The sequence below is a fragment of the Colletotrichum chrysophilum genome (assembly GCF_026319265.1).
Source record: "Colletotrichum chrysophilum strain AFK26 chromosome Unknown scaffold_3, whole genome shotgun sequence".
In the NCBI taxonomy this organism is placed as follows: Eukaryota; Fungi; Ascomycota; class Sordariomycetes; order Glomerellales; family Glomerellaceae; genus Colletotrichum; species Colletotrichum chrysophilum.
Window position 1 is genome coordinate 682,251 of NW_026517290.1, and position 18,040 is coordinate 700,290.

At 55.0% G+C, this 18,040-nt stretch overlaps 7 protein-coding genes across 7 annotated transcripts; 4 read left to right on the forward strand and 3 right to left on the reverse strand.

Annotated features, from left to right (window-relative positions):
• Positions 1-1,866: 1,866 nt before the first annotated feature.
• Positions 1,867-4,127, reverse strand: COL26b_000854 (uncharacterized protein; the record flags this gene model as incomplete). Its single annotated transcript, XM_053173818.1, has 3 exons — positions 1,867-2,424; positions 2,473-2,771; positions 2,822-4,127. The coding sequence occupies 3 exons, from the start codon at positions 4,125-4,127 to the stop codon at positions 1,867-1,869; spliced, it is 2,163 nt and encodes a 720-aa protein (XP_053042375.1).
• A 1,853-nt stretch (positions 4,128-5,980) lies between these two features.
• Positions 5,981-6,862, reverse strand: COL26b_000855 (uncharacterized protein; the record flags this gene model as incomplete). The annotated part of the gene is made up of 2 exons (XM_053173819.1): positions 5,981-6,675; positions 6,736-6,862. The coding sequence occupies 2 exons, from the start codon at positions 6,860-6,862 to the stop codon at positions 5,981-5,983; spliced, it is 822 nt and encodes a 273-aa protein (XP_053042376.1).
• A 479-nt stretch (positions 6,863-7,341) lies between these two features.
• Positions 7,342-8,335, reverse strand: COL26b_000856 (uncharacterized protein; the record flags this gene model as incomplete). The annotated part of the gene is made up of 2 exons (XM_053173820.1): positions 7,342-8,129; positions 8,194-8,335. 2 exons carry the CDS (start codon positions 8,333-8,335, stop codon positions 7,342-7,344), a joined length of 930 nt encoding a protein of 309 aa, XP_053042377.1.
• A 402-nt stretch (positions 8,336-8,737) lies between these two features.
• On the forward strand, positions 8,738-9,274 carry COL26b_000857 (uncharacterized protein; the record flags this gene model as incomplete). The annotated part of the gene is made up of 2 exons (XM_053173821.1): positions 8,738-9,052; positions 9,098-9,274. The coding sequence occupies 2 exons, from the start codon at positions 8,738-8,740 to the stop codon at positions 9,272-9,274; spliced, it is 492 nt and encodes a 163-aa protein (XP_053042378.1).
• Positions 9,275-11,029: 1,755 nt separating this feature from the next.
• On the forward strand, positions 11,030-14,350 carry COL26b_000858 (uncharacterized protein; the record flags this gene model as incomplete). The annotated part of the gene is made up of 2 exons (XM_053173822.1): positions 11,030-11,346; positions 11,395-14,350. The coding sequence occupies 2 exons, from the start codon at positions 11,030-11,032 to the stop codon at positions 14,348-14,350; spliced, it is 3,273 nt and encodes a 1,090-aa protein (XP_053042379.1).
• Positions 14,351-14,996: 646 nt separating this feature from the next.
• On the forward strand, positions 14,997-16,156 carry COL26b_000859 (uncharacterized protein; the record flags this gene model as incomplete). The annotated part of the gene is made up of 5 exons (XM_053173823.1): positions 14,997-15,043; positions 15,098-15,126; positions 15,181-15,617; positions 15,667-15,925; positions 15,981-16,156. The coding sequence occupies 5 exons, from the start codon at positions 14,997-14,999 to the stop codon at positions 16,154-16,156; spliced, it is 948 nt and encodes a 315-aa protein (XP_053042380.1).
• An 871-nt stretch (positions 16,157-17,027) lies between these two features.
• On the forward strand, positions 17,028-17,551 carry COL26b_000860 (uncharacterized protein; the record flags this gene model as incomplete). The annotated part of the gene is made up of 2 exons (XM_053173824.1): positions 17,028-17,082; positions 17,157-17,551. The coding sequence occupies 2 exons, from the start codon at positions 17,028-17,030 to the stop codon at positions 17,549-17,551; spliced, it is 450 nt and encodes a 149-aa protein (XP_053042381.1).
• Positions 17,552-18,040: the final 489 nt, after the last annotated feature.

Below are 18,040 nucleotides of genomic sequence, written 5' to 3' on the forward strand. Positions count from 1 at the left end.
TTGAGGCGGTCCCAGAATGTCATCTCTTGTGCCCCCATCGGCCCAAAAGCTCGACGGTTGCGAGGCGGTCGTGACTGGGCCGATTGTGCCGTCTTCCGAACTAGACCACACCATCCTTATCAACCCGCTCAAACCGCGTCAGGGCAAGCTTCCAGGAGACAGCGTTGCCTCTGCTGTTCGTCAATGCATCTAATCAAGTCGCCTTGAAGGGCTGCAGAGCCTCACGGGTTTTGAAAACCTTGCCCTCAGCTGCACTTGTCAACAGCTGGGGTTTGAGGCTGTATTAACGACCAACCCAGTCAATAGCAAGGACAACTCCGGCGGGAGCCCCAACCGTATTCTGTGTCTCTTGGGTGAAATGGGGAAATGTTTCAAGAAGTCAACAAGAGACGGACCCCGGAATCCGGATGCTGAATGCCAATGCGCGCCGCGCACGTACAGTGCTGACCAACGGTGCGCAAGGGCCGAACGCCACGGTGTTCGTGCTCTTCAACGACACACCAACGGCCATGTTCAAAGAGCACCGCACCCAAATCCTCTACATGCGAGTGACGGCTTGCAAAAACAGAGTCAATGACGGTCACGGAATCCAAGCCAGCCTGATTATCAAAAGCGGTTACAATAAGCATTGTGGCGAGAAAAGCTTAGCCTTTTCGGCCCCCAAAGAAAATGGGAAACCAGGGGCCCGTGTTACGTAGATGGGTGACGCGTCATCAGAAAAGCCCCCCCTGGAAATTCCCATCTGACGGAATTTCGCATCTTTTCCCTCCTCCCCCGCGAATGAACAAAGGGGCGTGTAAATTGCAAAAGAGAAGAGAGCCACCCCCCGAGCTAGATCTAGCCAACCAACCGGCTCCTTAGCTGGTCCGTCCAGGCATTCGGGACTACTATCAGATTTCGAGATGCAGCAGCCGCAGGTTTGGAAGGCTTGGCACAGCAGACCCTCGAGATGTTCTATCCCGTACGCAGCTGAAATGTCTAGTAACACATGTGATATATTGTCCTGCTGTGGTTCGACAATTCAAGCACTCCGCAGCGGGACTAAACCTGATAAAACGAGATCAAATTCGCAACCTCTCCAGCGCGAGAAGAATGCGGAACTCATCCTCCGTAAAATCTGCCTATGCATGTTTCGCAGTGTCTGATTGAGCTTCCTCCAATGGTCATCAAACCGGCATAACTCAATATATCTCTGTTTCTCGAGTCTCCGCAGCTCGTCCGAACGCTCTTCACGCCTCATCTTGGCGGGGTCTTGGAACCTAGCCAGGCAGCTATAACTAGTAGGACAACAAACACGCTCAAACGTCGGCACTATTTTTAAGGCATTAATTAATGCCAATCATGAAGTGGCCAAGTATAGAGGCTTCAAGTGTAGCGAGTATATCGTGGGTTCTGCCGGGAATCAACATATTACCCGACTCTTGAGAGTTACGGTCCCCAAGGATATGCTCATTGGTACCCCAATGCGAACAGTACCAAACACCTCGCGATGGTAGCATGGACTTATTACCGATAGCACAAAAGAAGGCTGAAGATGACTGCACCGGCAGAGTCACAAACATCACAAACAATATGGTACACGGCGTTATCAAATGTGCGAGCAAAATGCAAAAGACCAAAGCATAAACTCCCATTCTCGATTCATAAAAGATACTATCTAAGCGTATTGCGGTCGTTATTTTTGATCGTTTTCGTCGTTTAGGATTACCATAACATCTCTTCATACTGGTCGTGTTCATTCTGTCATTACTCATGCAAGCAGGAATTCGAATGTTGCCGCCCTCCAAAGCATCGTGTCTCGTTCCTAGGTCATTACTTGCATTCTGAACGTGTCATGGGAGTTTAGATGCCGCCCATCGCTGGGTCTCATGTTAGCGGTAGTCCATCAAATGAAAGAGACATCGACTTACCCGCAGCGTAGGCCAGGTACCATGTCAAGCTTGCGCCTCCATCGATCCAACCAGGATCAAAGTTGGGGCTGTTGAAGAAGTCGAACGCAGTCTTCCCATCGATCGTCGCCAGGTTTCCATACAGGATTCCCCTCCATCCGCCGACGATGCTATCGACGCGGCCGTTACTAAAGTACACGTCCCATTCTTCTTTGACAAAGGCTGGGGTCCGAACGAAAGGCGACGATGCAAGGAGGGGAATCATGTGGATGCCCTGGATGTATTCTATATTAGCGCCGAAAAAGGTTGTGTGGTCGACCTTGTTCTCGAACAAGATGCCGGCCACCTTGTTTCCAATAAACTGGGGTGGCTGCACGACATTGTCGCTCTTGTAGAGATAGTATGACTGGAGGGAGCGGGCGATGACGGCGAGCTGAAGATTGCCGCGCATGGCCATGGTAGTGTCACCCGAGGCTTCTCCCCACATCTTGATAGCATAGGCGGCCATCATGTCCTCCGAACTTGATTCTTGGTTCTTTCGAATCGTTAGTCATGGCATTGCAAGCCCAGACAGGGCACTCACCTTTCCATCGTACGAGGCATACAGACCGTGTGCCCAGCTATGCCCGTGGTACCAGTCCATAGAGCGCCAAAGTGGGAAGTACGTGTCTTTGGTGCTAGGGTTGGCAAAATCGCGCACCAAGGCATTGACGTAAGCCTTATTGGCTTGCATCCATGTAGGATCCAGGTGCGCGATTGCAGCGGCTGCCAGGATGTGGTAGCCATAATGGAAGTGGTGGTCGTTGTAATATGTGTTGCCAAAGTCGGCGCCATCGTTGCCTGTTACATATGTTGCTGAGGATACAACACCTCCCCACGCGCCTGTAGAGCTGTTAGCAACAAGCGGCATGGTATGGCAAATCAAAACCTACTTTCGTACAAAAGAGGAAATTTCTGCTTGTTGTCCGCAAATCTGGCAAACGCTTCCTTCAGTCGGGGCAGGGCTGACTGGGCCAACCCCGTATCTTTCACAACGTCGTTTATGGCCACGATCAAAATAGCAAACTTGGCCAGTGCCTTTCCACTGAAGTACATCGAGTCCAGATCTGACTGCGCACTCATATCCTGAGACACCTCCTGGGTTGCTATCCCGCGGATTACGGTTTTCGCTTGTTCAGAGATGGTGGTGAGAGGACCTTTCTCGGGACTCCATGGAGCAAAGCCCATGCTGACGGGCAGGTTCGGCTCAACCATGGTCCATTGATCAGCCAGCACCAGTGTTCCATTGCCCTTGGTAGGGGTCTGAAGCAGGACTTGCTGAACCGCGGCCTTGGTTGTGGCGTCGAACGATGCGACGTGATGCGGCAGTGCGTACATGGCCAGCTTTCCATCCTGGTGCCCTTCCTTGGAAAACTTGAGGCTGTACGTGCCCGTGTTACCGTTCACGGAGCCAGACAAGGTGACCGTCGTAGGATAGACACCAGCTGCCAGATCAAACACCGCCTCGCCATTTCCAGGATCCTTGGCAAGCTGGATGGATCCGAAGAAGGGCTTCGTTGATTGGGCCATTCCGTTGTTGACAACCTGTAGGTCCAATTGATCTCCCGTGGTCGCGTATGCATACAGCCGCCAGATCTTCCCGTCTTCGAGTTGGAACGTGTACTTGGCGACGCCGGCCTTTGGGTCTTGGGTTGCCCGCGTAACAGTCCGGAAGAACACCCCGGTGCGGATCACAGGGGTAGCTCCAGAGTAGTTTGCCGTTACAAACGGCATCCCTTGAACCAAAGGAAACGAAATCGCAGGCACAGCTCCTGAATTCGGCTTCAGGTGGACTCTGGCGGAAAATGCTGTGACGCTGTCCATACCCACGGCTGTATCCGCCTCAAGTTCTTGGGCACTGATGACCATGGATTGAATGCCTACTGGGTTAATAAAGTAGGACGCCGCCCCGGAGTCCTTGTTCGGGCCAAAGACCCGCTGATTCGCATCGATATGAGAAATAGTCATGCCGTAGCTGGCGGCGGCTCCTTTCCCTGCACCCCATGCTATGGCGTACGGGTAGGTGTAAGTTGGTGCCGTTTGATCACCCAAGAAAAAATTGGCGTAGAACTTGTTGGTCTGGAGCGGCCCGCCTGATGTAATACCCTTCCGCGGAACAGGGTGGTCGCTTCGAGTCGTGATAGACGACGGCGGCGCATCCGTGCCAATAGGCTCTGCAAAAAGATCTCCTGATGCCATTGGTGCAGACGGCAGCGGCGCTATGACAGTTCCTCCTGAAGTTGGTTCAATCAAGGTCGACGGAGTCGGAATCGGATCCGACATCAAAGGGCAAGTAGTGACCTTGCCTGCGGTATCGAGATTGCTGTGTACGTCTCCGGTAGTTTGAGGAGTTTGACCAGTAAGTGATGGCAATACAACGACGTTTCCTCCAGATTGTGCGCTGGTGACGAATGGGGCGGAATTGGCGCCTGAAGCGGACCCCTGCGTTGGCTGGCTTCCTCTGGGAACCTGGACGGTAACGGTGTAATTGGTCGTTTCGGTAAGGCAAGTCAGATCGCGGCTATCGAGCAGCAAAGGACGGATGCTGAGTTCTCCAACAGCTCTCGGCTCTCGGTCTGCAAGGTGAAGTCGTACGTGTTGTTGGTGGAATAGGGCGAGGGCGCTCTCGCAGAGGAAAACCTGTATAAGAGTCAGCCTAATGATCCCCATCTTGTATCTGCGGCCCGCCATTGCGGGATAGCAGTGATCTTATCGTGTTTGTGTATGTGGTTTTCTTGATATCAGGCCGGTTATGGCAGCTTGACTTTGCGAATGTCGCGGTAAAGGGGCAAGAGATCATCAGCAGCCGCTCACGCTTGTGTGCGAGTGCTCCGGTTCAAATATCCGGCCCACGAGGAGAGCAATTGGGTCAACAATGAGAGCCACCGACGAAACGGCAGCATCATACCAGCGCCCTGAAGATCGAAGCCCAGAACTCGACGGGGCAGCATCGTTACCGCGCAACAGTGATGTGGGCAGGGGGCGATAGGAATGCGAGAGTCTCAGAAACAATGGGCAAGTCTCACCTGGTAGGAATGCTAAATAGTTTGCCCGGAAACTCAAAGTCGGATTGCAAAAGGGCGAGCTGTGTGATAAGAAGAGAGTCCGTTTTAGGATATGAGGGATCGTGATCGGACGAGACAGGCAGGCGTTGGCGATGATCGTGTCTTGGTGATGCTGGATTCAGTATCCAAATACGATGGCCGGGAGACGTTGTAGGATTGGGCGAAACAGCCTTTGTCAGAATCGAGATAGTAGGGGAGACTGACCTTCAGAAGATTTTAAAAGTTCAACTGCGAGGAGGGCGACGTTGTTGCTAGTTATGTCGTTGCTTCATGCCCGTGCAACATCATCAGATATTCTGAAGGAAGGAAGTTTCGGCACACGACTAATGCTGCGAGACCGACCCTCTTTGGCTGACGCATGCCTGCCCTTGGCGTGGGTACCCTCCGGCATCGAACCTGCCGGTTCATTGGCAAGAAGAAGAAACATTCAATTGTGGTGATATATGACAATTCACGGAGCAACCGGTCACTTGGCCTCAATCGCGATGGCATGCAACTTGGATCAAGGCTCGTTAGCAGACCACATTGCTTCTTGAAGAAGTCAGGTCGAGCGGGGTCGCATCGGGCCGTTCTGAGGCCATGACGCAAGCACACTATCGCCAACACATGTAGGATGAGAAACGGGTAGCATTTACAGCTCCTTCATCCTCCTTGAGCAGGTTGAAGTTGAGAAGTTGACGGTTTATGTGGATGTTGTTTTGAGATTGAGGTGTAGGAAGCCCGGTGTGACCAGGTCCCAAGCTCCAGATCAGCACCTTGGCCGGGCTTGGCGATCATAAGACTGGCGTCCCTCATGACCAACTGAGGTCTGAGCCAATCCAAGACAAGGAATGACTGATTCCAGAGGCGGCAAAAGTGATTTGACCTGAGAAAAACTGAATCGTACAAGCAGGACTCATTGGTTGATCATAATCCGTACCATGGACCCAAATACATTTCCCGGGTATCAAAAGCAAAGCCAATAACTCCATAGCGCCGTTTCCCACATCAAAGACCGAGGGCATTGTACTTGCCCCTCATGTTCTCGTCCAGAACATGTCGTAGTAGTGTAGAAGATGGTCCAGCGCCTCGCTCTTGTGCCTTCTGGCTCTTCCTCATCTTGTGATACCGATATCGATTCGCGACTTCTGCTTCGGCGGCAGCCTTGCGTCGCTTCTCTTCCTCTTCGGCAGCCCGCTTCTTCTCTTCCCGCCTCTTCTCCCTCTTTTTCTTTCTTCTCTCATCATCATCATCGCCGTCCTCCTGTTGCCTCTTGCACCTTCGTATTTGCTTGTCTGTAAGCAGCCATGGCTCTAGGAGGACCTCATCCCGAAACTGCGTGCGCCGCTCCCACAGCGCTACTTCCTGCTCCGTAGACCTTAGCACCTTGACCTTGTCAATCTTGATCTGCATCTCCTCGCGAAACGTGGTCAGGCCGCCCTTGATGTCAAGCACCGAGCCCACGTCGACGTCCACACAGTCAGCCGGAGGCAGCGGCTGAGGCCTGAGGCCGAATTGTCCACTAGGCTGGTTCTGAGGGGCGGAGGAAGGCGTCTTCAGCACGACAGTGCATTCGATGCAGGCGCCGCTGCTGTCATCGACCGTGTATATGCGCCGGCCCGGGTAGTCGTCAACTGCGACAACGATGCCAACAACGCGGACCCATTTGATCGGGAGATTCCTGTAGAAGTAGAAGTCCTGGGCTGAACAGTGTGTCAGCTTGGAGGTTTGTGCAAGGCTGCTGCAATGCGCGGCAAACGTACCTTCATAATCTGGGACCGATACCAGGCGATGGATGTCGGATACGTGCATCAAGCACCATGTGTTATGAGTGGGAGACAGCTCGAAGCAGTAGCGGGGGTAGAGGCCCGGAGACGAGTCGCCCGTCATGGCATGATTAGTAGAAGTCAAATCGCTGCAGCCCGGAGATGTTCGACCATTATTCTGTTACGATATCGCGGTGAGTCGAGGGTGGTCGATCGGAACGGAGAGGACGCGTCGCGTTGAGAAATGTGGCTGTCACCGGCGAGTTTATTTTACTGAGGGAAGCCAAACCTTAGGTGGTTGACCTGGGGATGTCTTGCAGGGTCGTTAGTGCCCCGCATTGTGGCAGGTACAGTGCAGCGTGCAGCGGCATCCTCTCCGCCACGCCTCAAAGGGAAGACGACACGAAGCACCAGGCAACTGAACCTATGCGAATTTTTGCGGTCGCAGAATGCGGAGAAACTTAAGATTGAGCTAAAAACGATCTTCTTTTCGTGATGTCAAGTTTACCAACTCCTGAGGCCCATATGATGAATCCTGGCCAACCCATAACCTCATATCCAGTGTATCCCATACCCTGTGACGCCAGACCAAACACGCTCTGTCTATCGCCTCGACTTTCTGCCGCCCTTTGCAGGCTTACTTTCATCAGCCTTGGGCTTCTTCAGACGTGCGGCTGCAGCTTGGAAAGCCTCCTCTGATGGCTCCTCCTCGACAGCTGCCCTCTTCTTACCCTTCTTGGGCTGGCTTGTCGCGCCGTACTTGGCAGCCAGGTCGTCCAAGAAGCCAGCACGCTTCGACTGGTTGCTCTTGATGAGCGCCGCAAGGTCATCTTCACCGCTGTCCTTGCCCTTCTTCTTGCCCTTCCCCTTCTTGTCGCCAAAGAGCTTGTCGTGGACACCCAGCTCCTTGGCGTACTTCTCGGCTTCATCGGCCTCGCCCTTGGCCGCCTTGATGCGGGCTGCCTTGGACAGCTTGCTCTCCTTGGTGTACCTCTTGTACGCTGTCACATCCTCGGTTGCGATAGCTTCATCGATGATCTTGCGAAACCGCTCGTCGTCCTCGAGGACATTGCTCAGCATCACCGTCTCGTAGATCTTGTCCATGTCTCCCTTTGCTTGCTCGTAGGCAATCAAGACATCATCCTTCTCCTCATCCGAACCCTTGTATTTCTTGGCGAATTTCTCAATAGCACCGGCAGAGATCGCATCGCGGAATTGTTCGCGGTAGTAGTCGGACCAGTTGAAGCCCTCCGAGTCGATGATGGACTCGGAGGTAGACCCAGTCGTATCATAGCGCTTGCGCCTGGCAGGATCTGAAAGGATGGCGTATGCGAAAGCGATGGACTGGAACTTCTCCTTTGCCTCATCTCTTTGGTCGTCGGGAACCTTGTCTACAGAAAACATTTCGTCAGAATGAGCTCCGAAGGGCCCCGATGAAGGTTAAGGTATTCATACCGGGATGGTTCTTGAGCGCCGCCTTGCGATAGGCAGACTTGACTTGATCGGCCGTAGCTTCGCGGTCGAGTCCGAGAGTCTCGTACGGATCGATGACTGGAAGCTCGCTCTCCACGAGATCATCTGACGCAGGGGAAGACATTTGGGAAAAGTCGATGACAAGGACGTATTGGGTTGATTCAGGCCTGAAGGCGAAGCTTTGCGACGCGCGTGGAGCTGGTCCAGACGCGACAGCTAAAGTGGTGGGTCAAGCTTGTGCACGCGTGATTGGACCACTTGGTGAGCCGTGCACGACAAGCTAGCTGCCTGGCATGGTCGGCGACCGTCGAGTGCAGCACCGACTGCTTCAAGACCTCTGGCGACCCCTCCCCCTCCATGCGACTGGATCACAGATTACCTCATCTTTTTTGTATCGAAGAGCTCGCACAACATCGGTTGAGGCGCTATATTGCTGTTCGAGATCTTGACCTGGCATCGCATCCCGCAGCACAGCAGTTTTGAGCGCTTCACCCTCGAGCAAGTTTTCTGTGTAACATCTCGAATCATGACATCAGAGGTTGATGCCATTGAACCAGCGCCGATAGCGCCTGGCGATCACAAAGCTTACCTGCAGTATGCCCTCTCTCTGGCGAAGCAATCACCGCCAAAACCTACCAACTACCGCGTCGGGGCAGTCCTCGTCAACCCTGCAAGCAATGCCGTCGTCTCAACGGGATACACGTTGGAGCTACCCGGCAATACCCACGCCGAGCAGTGCTGCTTCATGAAGCTGGCGGAACAGCATGAGGTGGCGGAAGAGGAGCTTGGCTCGGTGATCAAGACACCCCTCGTCCTCTACACCACCATGGAGCCGTGTTCAGTGAGGTTAAGCGGGAACCTGCCTTGCGCCAAACGAATTCTTCAGCTGCGGTCCGTCATCAAGGCCGTGTACGTCGGTGTCCAAGAGCCCGAGAAATTCGTCAAGGACAACACGGGACGGGCGGCCCTTGAGAGGGCGGGTATCGACTTTGTCCACATTAAGGGGCTGGAGGGCGACATTCTGAAGGTGGCGACGGCAGGACATGTGAAGACGCCAGCATAAGCCAGCTTCCTGACATTACGCCAGGTGGTGGTTGTTCGTTCTCACGATCGCGTAGTCAGAGACCAACACAGCACACTGGTGGCACTACATGCAACGATCCGCTGTCAGTTCCTACCTGTGCAGATGACAGCGCGGAAACAGCCATGGCGGCAAACGGGCAACGTCCAATTCCCGATTGACTATTGTCCTGTCATGCTGCCCGCCAGCAAGAAGTGGCTACCTCCAGGGCAATCGCCCTGCAGTGCAGGAAAGGAGCCAGAGAAGCAAAGTGGGAGAAGGAAAAAGCAAGACCAAAGGAGCGGTGTGTCCGCAATGGGAAAAGAGCCAGCAAGGAAAAGCAAACGGAACGATTTCGTCACTGGCTTGGTCCAGCTCGCGTTGCAACGTGGTCTAAGGCTGTTCTTAACACACAGTGCCATGAATGCTGCTGGATTTTCATCATTCAAGACGGTTTCTCTGCAATTCGACAGCAATTTGCTCCAAGCATCATCGTGAGAAAACAAGGCCTGCTCTATCGCCTCCACGTGCAGACCGTTCGGTGCACTGAGACAACAACCCTCAACTACAACTCGAGCACGAGGAACCTCCCTCGCTGCAGGGTGCACAAGTTGCGGCGGGTTTCCAGGGGCTTGGGCCCGATAAGGTGCCCGGAAAACCACCATCTGCCGCTGAAAACGACACTGGGGGCCCTGGGTGCGTTGCAACCCTCCCGCCTCATCTGCGCCAATTGGGAGCGTTCCTGAGCCAACAACAGGTGCATCAGGGCTGGGTCTGTGCACTCCCACGAGACGACATAAAAAGTTGCCATGGACACAATTGGCATCTGTCATTGGTAGATCTGCCCATGACGGAGCCCTGCCAGAACACATTGGTTTGCACAACCACTTATGGAGGGCCTTTTTTCCACTTCTCTCTGGCTTTACTTATCAAGGTGCTGCCCAGTGGCTGCTGAGAGCAATGCCGTAGCAGTTAGCTACCTGCTGTTATTGGCGTGCATGTTAAGGTAGACAGACATGCGAAGTGCTGTGCCCATGAGCATGTTGGCGGTAGAGGTTACCTTTCTTTGCACCTGTTTGCTCCGGGGCGGATGACGATGAAGTTTCGCTCCTCATTCTCTCCCTTGTTCCCTCATTCCCACACACCAATTGCTCTTTCCTGGACAGGTACCAATATCCTTAATACCCTATCCTGAACCAATTCCAATCTTCATCTCTGTGCTCGTCGGCGTCCCCTCTTGCTCTCTCATCCTTCCTATCCTTCCCTGCCCCCGTGTTCAGTGTGTCTTTAACTTTATGCTCCATTCCATTTGACCTCGTTCCCCACCTCGACTGGACAAGGGTTCGCTGTCTGTGTGCAAACATCGATCTCTGCCCGTACATCTCCTGTTCCAACGACATCCGCTACCTTATCAAGTCTTACTGTCATCGGAGCCTTACCATCAAAGTAGCTCCCGGCTCTCTGCATCCACTTTGTCTGGCCGGCCTCCGGCATGCTCCACCTCGTTTGTCTGTTTGCCGTTTCTGGCCACCCGACATCAGTCTTCATTAGCCTGTTTGCCGTCTGTGCTGGCGTCTGGCGTTCACCACGTGCTGCTTGCTCCCTGCCCGTGAACAAGTATCACCCCCAATATCCGTCCTTACTTGGGACATAGTTTTCTCTCTTCTATCTTTCTATCACGCCTGAGAGTTCTTGTTAGCCCGCACACATTGCTAGTTCGGAGAGACATTCGCTTTTGTTGAAGCTTTTCACGTCGACATGGCGGATTCAGGACGTGGGGGCCGCGGCCAGGGCCGAGGAGGTCGCGGCGGTGGTGATCGCGGTGATCGCGGTGGTGGTCGTGGCGATCGTGGCGATCGTGGTGGTGGTGATCGTGGTGGACGTGGTGGTAGCTTCCGTGGAGATCGCGGCGGCGGCGGCGGCGGCTTTAGAGGAGACCGCGGCGGCCGTGGCGGCAGTTTCGGCGGCGGAGGCAGAGGTGGTGATCGTGGTGGACGTGGTGGTGGTAGAGGAGGTCGCGGCGGTTTTGCTCCTCGCCGTGATGCGTTCGAAGGCGAAGCTTGCACCTTCTACGGGTACGTTGGACGTCTTTCAGCTGTATCTCGGTAACCAACACCTCTCAGACAAGGCTCCACCATCCGCCAGCCTGATGCCGATATCACCAAGCTCGAGGACAAGATCATCCAGAGTCATCAGTCTAAGGACCAGGCCCTCATCAAGAAGATGAGTAGCATGAAGCTCGCCGACTCCAGCTCGGCCTCCCTGATGCCCCGCCGCCCTGCCTACGGTACCAAGGGCAAGCAGATCATCGTCTGGGCAAACTACTTCCGCCTGATCGTCAACCCCATGGTGCTGTACCGGTACAACCTCGAAGTCCGCAAGGGCGAGAAAGAGGACGCGCCGCCCAAAGAACCGCAGGTCAAGGCCAAGGGCAAGGGCAAGCCTCCGGCTGGCTCTGGCGATGGCGCTCCTGCTGCCATTCCTGCTCGGAAGCTCAAAGTCATTCTGCAGTACGCTCTTGCAGAGCTCAGGAAGCTTGAGCCCGACGCCGTTTTCGCATCCGAGTTCAAGTCCCAGCTCGTCTGCCTCAACAAGTTGAAGCTCGTTAAGAACCCCATCATCGTCAAGTTCAAGAACGAGAACTCCAGCCGTGAGGAGTTGTACAACGTCAAGGTCGTCGGCGAGACAGAGGCTCCGTTGGCTGCCATGGTCCAGTACCTCCAGACCATGGTCGATACGAGCGACCCAGACGAAGTGCACTTCCCCCGGTTCGCGACCTCCATGGATGCCCTTGGTGTCATTCTCGGCTACACCCCACGGCTGAACGACCAGGTCACTGCTATTGGCAAGGGCCGGTTCTTCCCGTGGGGTCCCGGTTCCGTCACGGCACAGCTCGGCTCCCAGGATCCCCTCACAGCCATCAGAGGTTTCTTCCAGAGTGTTCGTCTCGGCACCGGCCGCACCCTCTTGAACGTCAATGTCACCCACGGTGTGTTCAAGGCCGATGTCCGGATCAGCGACCTTTGCAAGTGGTTTGGCGTTGACGTCTTCGGTACCGGTAATGTCCGCGCCCACAACGTAGCCAGAGGATCTCTGCGCACCTTATCCAAGTTCCTCGCAAGGACTCGCGTGACCATCGAATTCCGCACCGGTGACGGTAAGAATGTCATCGCGAAGAAGGCGATCCAGGGTCTCGCGTGCAAGCACGACCTCTCCAGGCCCCCTATCGACAGCACCGTCTTCTTCACCAAAGACTTTGCCTACGGTGGCCCCTCGGAGGTCAAGTTCCAGCTGGAGCCTGAGGAGGGCCAGACTACGGTCATGGGCAACAAGCCGCCTGGTGCCTATTCAGTTGGGCAGTATTGGCAGTGGAAGTACAAACAGGCTCCTGACAACACCTTGCCGCTGGTCAACCTCGGCACGGCCGCCAAGCCCATGTTCTTCCCTGCCGAGCGGTGCACCATCGTTGCTGGTCAGGCTGTTCGTTCCAAGCTTACCGGTGACGAGACTACCATGATGCTCGACTTTGCTTGCCGCTCTCCTTTTGCCAACGCCATCTCCCTCGAGCGTGACAGCGCAGCGGCCTTGGGCTTTGACGAGCCTATCCTGCAGCAGTTTGGTCTGTCGGTTGACAAGAGGCTCTTATCTGTCATCGGTCGTGAGCTGATGCCTCCAATCGTCACCTACGGCAATGCCAAGACTCTCCAGGCTCGCAGTGGTTCTTGGAACATGAGTGGCGTCAAGTTTGCCAAGGCAGGCCCCCGGATCACTAACTGGAACTGGGTCCGCATCGTTGACACTGGAAACCCCAGGATCTCTACCGACGAGGTCGCAGAATCCGTTCGGCAATTTGTGGCATTCCTGAACACCAGTGGAGTCGCCATTGACACTCAGGCTCCAAACACCGCTCACCAGATTAATGTAGGTCGCGGCAATGCCACTGAGGACATCAGGAGAGCCTTCGCGGCTATCGACGCCCACACTAAGAAGGATAAGGGTACCAACAAGAACTTCTTCCTGCTTGTGATCCTGCCAAGGCAGGACACCGCCCTCTATGGCGCTGTCAAGTCTCTCGCCGACACCCAGTTCGGTTTTCACACCATGTGCTCCGTGGAGAAGACGTTCCTCAAGAACAACCCCCAGACTTTCGCCAACATTGGTCTCAAGTGGAACCTGAAGAACGGTGGCAACAATCACCTGGTCAAAGACACAAGCGACATCATCACTTCGGGGAAGACCATGATTGTTGGGTACGACGTCACTCACCCGACCAATATGCCTAACGACAAGAATGCCGCGCCCAGTCTTGTCGGCATGGTTGCCAGCGTTGATAGGGACCTCGGACAGTGGCCGGCCGTTGCGTGGGAGCAGGGTGCTCGCCAGGAGATGCTTGGCGAGGAGCTTGTCGAGCATTTCAAGTCTCGCTTGGTCTTGTGGCGCTCGCGCAACCAGGGCAAGCTTCCCGAATTCATCCTCATCTACCGCGACGGTGTCTCTGAGGGCCAATTCACCCAAGTTCTCACTATCGAGCTGCCCATGATTCGCAAGGCGTGTGCCCAGCTCTACCCGTCCGGACAGCGCCCTAAGCTATCCATCATCGTGTCCGTCAAGCGCCACCAGACGCGTTTCTATCCCTCTTCTGACCAGAACATGGACCAGAAGTCGCGCAACATCAAGAGCGGCACGATTGTCGACCGCGGCGTCACTCAAGCTCGTTACTGGGACTTCTTCCTGACGGCTCACACGGCTCTCAAGGGCACTGCTCGCCCTGCTCACTACACTGTGCTCATGGACGAGATCTTCAGGGAGAAGTACGGTGTCGGCACCGCGGCGGCAGACCAGCTGGAGAAGCTCACGCACAACCTGTGCTACCTCTTCGGCCGTGCCACCAAGGCGGTCAGTATTTGCCCGCCGGCCTACTACGCAGACATTGTCTGCGACCGAGCCCGTGTCCACCGTCCGGATCTCTTTGATGTTTCGGACGTGGCATCGACAGCCACGGGCGTGTCCCACGGCACCACGCCTTCGAACGTGATCCAGGTTCACCCCAACCTGCGGGACACTATGTATTACATTTGACGAGGATCATGAATTAGGAGCGCTGAGTTCGATCAGCGATTGGACACGATGAAAAGCGATTGATAGCAACGTTTTGGACTAGGTTTTACAGAAAATGGATATCATGGAGTGTAGGGTAGTCACATAGCATACACTGATAGAGAAAACACCGCAGCGTTTTGCCTGGAACTCGACTGCTCAATCGTGTCACGGCGAGGTCGGTGGTTTCGGCCGAGCCCGGGGTTGAAGCCGGACCGGGGCCGGTGCAATGTCATTGGCTTCACATTGACGTCAGTGGGGTGGGAGGGGTGTCCCAGCATGAGGGGCAGAGCTGCTACGGCGGGGTAGGAGCTGTTACTGTGCTGACAAAATAGCAGTGACGAGACACTGGAGCTTTTGAGGAGTTCGTCATGCACTTTTTTATGTCCGAAGAAAGGCCCCATCTTTGAAGCTTCCATCTCCGAGCTTGTTTGAGCGGCATCCCACAAACCACTTCACCGGCTTCTATGAACTCCTTCAGAGCACTTCAAAGACTTAAGCTTATCCAAAACACCCTCATTGCCAAGCCCCTTGGTAAGAATCCTGTCTGGTCTCTATCGCAAGCGTCATATTGTTCCCTCTGACCTTATCTTACCCACGCGCAGGACGAACCAATCAATTCGCAACCATGGCTGCCACGACGAACGTCAAGAACTACAAGTTCAATCACTCGATGTGAGCCTTGCATACTCAATTGTCTGCCAGCCTGGAGATCTGACCGAATGCCAGGATTCGAGTGAAGGACCCCAAGCGCTCGGGTACGCACTCATAGTCTGACCTTGTGTGTCTCGTCCACTCATGACCCCCTCTAGTCAAGTTCTACGAGACGCTCGGCATGTCCGTCATCAAGGAGATCAAGCAGCCGGAGGCCAAGTTCGACCTCTACTTCCTGGCCTACGACTCTCCCAAGGCCGCCTCCGCGGGCAACAGCACCTTTGACCGCGAGGGCATCATCGAGCTCACGCACAACTACGGTACCGAGGACGATGCCGAGTACAAGATCAACAACGGCAACACGGAACCCCACCGCGGCTTCGGGCACACGTGCATCAGCGTCGACAACATCCAGGCCGCGTGCCAGCGCCTCGAGGACGCCGGATATGCGTTCAAGAAGAAGCTGACCGACGGCAGGATGCGCCACATTGCGTTCGTCCTGGACCCGGATGAGTACTGGGTTGAGATCATCGGACAGAAGCCGATTGAGGAGACGGAGAGCATCAAGACGACCGATGTCACTACCTACAGAATGGTACGCGGGAGCTGCGATTTGGGGAAGAGCTGGCGCTGACGAATGACAGAACCACACCATGCTCCGCGTCAAGGACTACGAGAAGTCTCTCAAATTCTACCAGGAGGTCCTGGGCATGACTCTGATCCGCAAGAACGAGGCCAGCGACTTCACGCTCTTCTTCCTGGCCTACGGCGACCTGAAGGAGGGCGAGAGCCAGGCGCAGCGCGAGGGTATCCTCGAGCTCACCTGGAACCACGGCACCGAGAAGGACGAGAGCTTCAGCTACCACAACGGCAACGACCAGCCCCAGGGCTTCGGCCACATCTGTGAGTCACGGCGGAACATAATAACGTATCGGGAATGAGGGCTAACGCGAGCTAGGCGTCACTGTCGACAACATCGATGCCGCCTGCGCCCGCTTCGAGGACTTGAAGTGCAACTGGAAGAAGCGTCTCACCGACGGCCGCATGAAGAACGTCGCTTTCCTGCTTGACCCCGACAACTACTGGGTCGAGGTTGTGCAGAATGAGAAGTTCGCTGGCAAGGAGAACTTCTAAATCTACGACTTTCGAGCCACGAAATTGCGACGTTAGGGGCTGTGTCTTGCGGGTGCGGGATTGGCGTTCAGTGAGAGACAACGGGCGGGCGGATGAGCGATTGCATGGGTGAGGCGTGAAAAAAGTCAAGGTTGTCTTCTGAGCCGTTCCAGGCGTGTAGCGTACCTAGGTCGTACTCATTCGGAGAGCACAGAATCCCGGAAAGAAGCCATCGTAAGCAAATGAAATAAAGTAATCACTCATCTGTGCGGTTCACATTCCAAATCGCAGTGAGCTGAAGGGGTGGCGATGCTGAAGGATGCTGTGAGGATGAGCTGTGACCCCTGCCCGCAATGGAATCATGATGGAATCCCCCACTAATTCCACGCTGTGGCGCCAGAGTGCATCCCGTGTGGCGGCGACACCCCGCCAAAAATCGTTGACGCAACACCATCCCGCGGTGGCCACAGGCCCTGTAAAGCCGCCCCGTCCCAGCATCCCGGGCCTCCGATTTGTCACTGCCTCCCCTCATTGGAACATCATCCCGTCTTCAAACTGCACCCTCTCACCCTTCGCGCATAAAACCTCACCAAGACCCCCACCACCACTCACATTCTTGCTCCTAGTCAAGCTTAAACGTGCTCACCAGAATCTCAAACCTCTGGTGATAGTTCCGAAATCAGCAACTACACATTTGGCAGAATCTTTGCAAATGCGATTCTCACCCTTCATCTCAACCATTGTCTACACCTTCTCCAGCCTCACCCGTCCCCGCGTCGTCTCCGCCGCCGCCTCATCGGTGCGGCAACCGTTCGTCACCCGCCCGCTGCGCGCTTCTATGCCGAGTATCCCCTTCCTTGGAGCTCTCTTCGGGTCGTCTTCGCAGGACAAGATGTCGTATCCCGACAAGAGGACCGATGACGAGTGGAGGGCTGTTCTGAACAAGGGTACGCCAACCTCTCTCTGATTGTCTCAACGACTCACTCCACATGAGATCACATCACTAACCCTCACCCCAAAGAACAATTCCGCATCCTCCGCCAAAAGGGCACGGAGGCCCCCGGCTCCGGCACCTTCGACAAGCACTACCCCTCGGAGGGCGTCTACGCCTGCGCGGGGTGCTCGGCGCCGCTGTACAAGGCCAACCACAAGTTCAAGTCGGGCTGCGGGTGGCCGGCGTACTTCGACTCGATCCCCGGCGCCGTCGTGCGCCACGAGGACCGCACGCTCGGCATGGCGCGCACCGAGATCGTGTGCGCCAACTGCGGCGGCCACCTGGGCCACGTGTTCAAGGGCGAGGGCTTCGACACGCCCACCGACGAGAGGCATTGCGTGAACAGCGTCAGCCTGACGTTTTCGGCGGAGGATAAGGGGGAGGGTGCGGCGGAGGGCGGCAAGGTTGAGAGCAAGGCTTGAGTTTGAGTGATGGTGTCTGGGTGCTTTGGGGTGTACGGGAGTTGATGAGAGGGTGGGTGGTGTTGTGATTACAGCTTGTTCAGGGGCGTCGGTGTGTGTGGACAGATTCATACGAGAAGAAGAAATTTTAAGAAAGTCAATCCGTAAAGCTCATTGCGGGCTCCATAGGAGGGATATGTTCATGTTGCAAGACTTCAAGTTCTGAATGAATTACGTCTATTGTAGAACATGAGGTCTGCTTTCATTTCAACGCACTGTGTTGAAGTCTATCGTGAATACGTTTCTCGTATAGCGTGCAATCGTAACAATCGTGGCATGAGCTCCTGCAAATCCATTATGTCTTCGTCAAATTCTCCCATCATAAACGCTGTCTGGCATGGGACAAAATTCGTTTCCTCCACACATCGCTGCAGCCAGCTTCGCCAGTGGGATATCCATAGCCCCTGGGCCGTAGCGGGCGACGGCTTCATGGCATGACTGCCTGTTTCT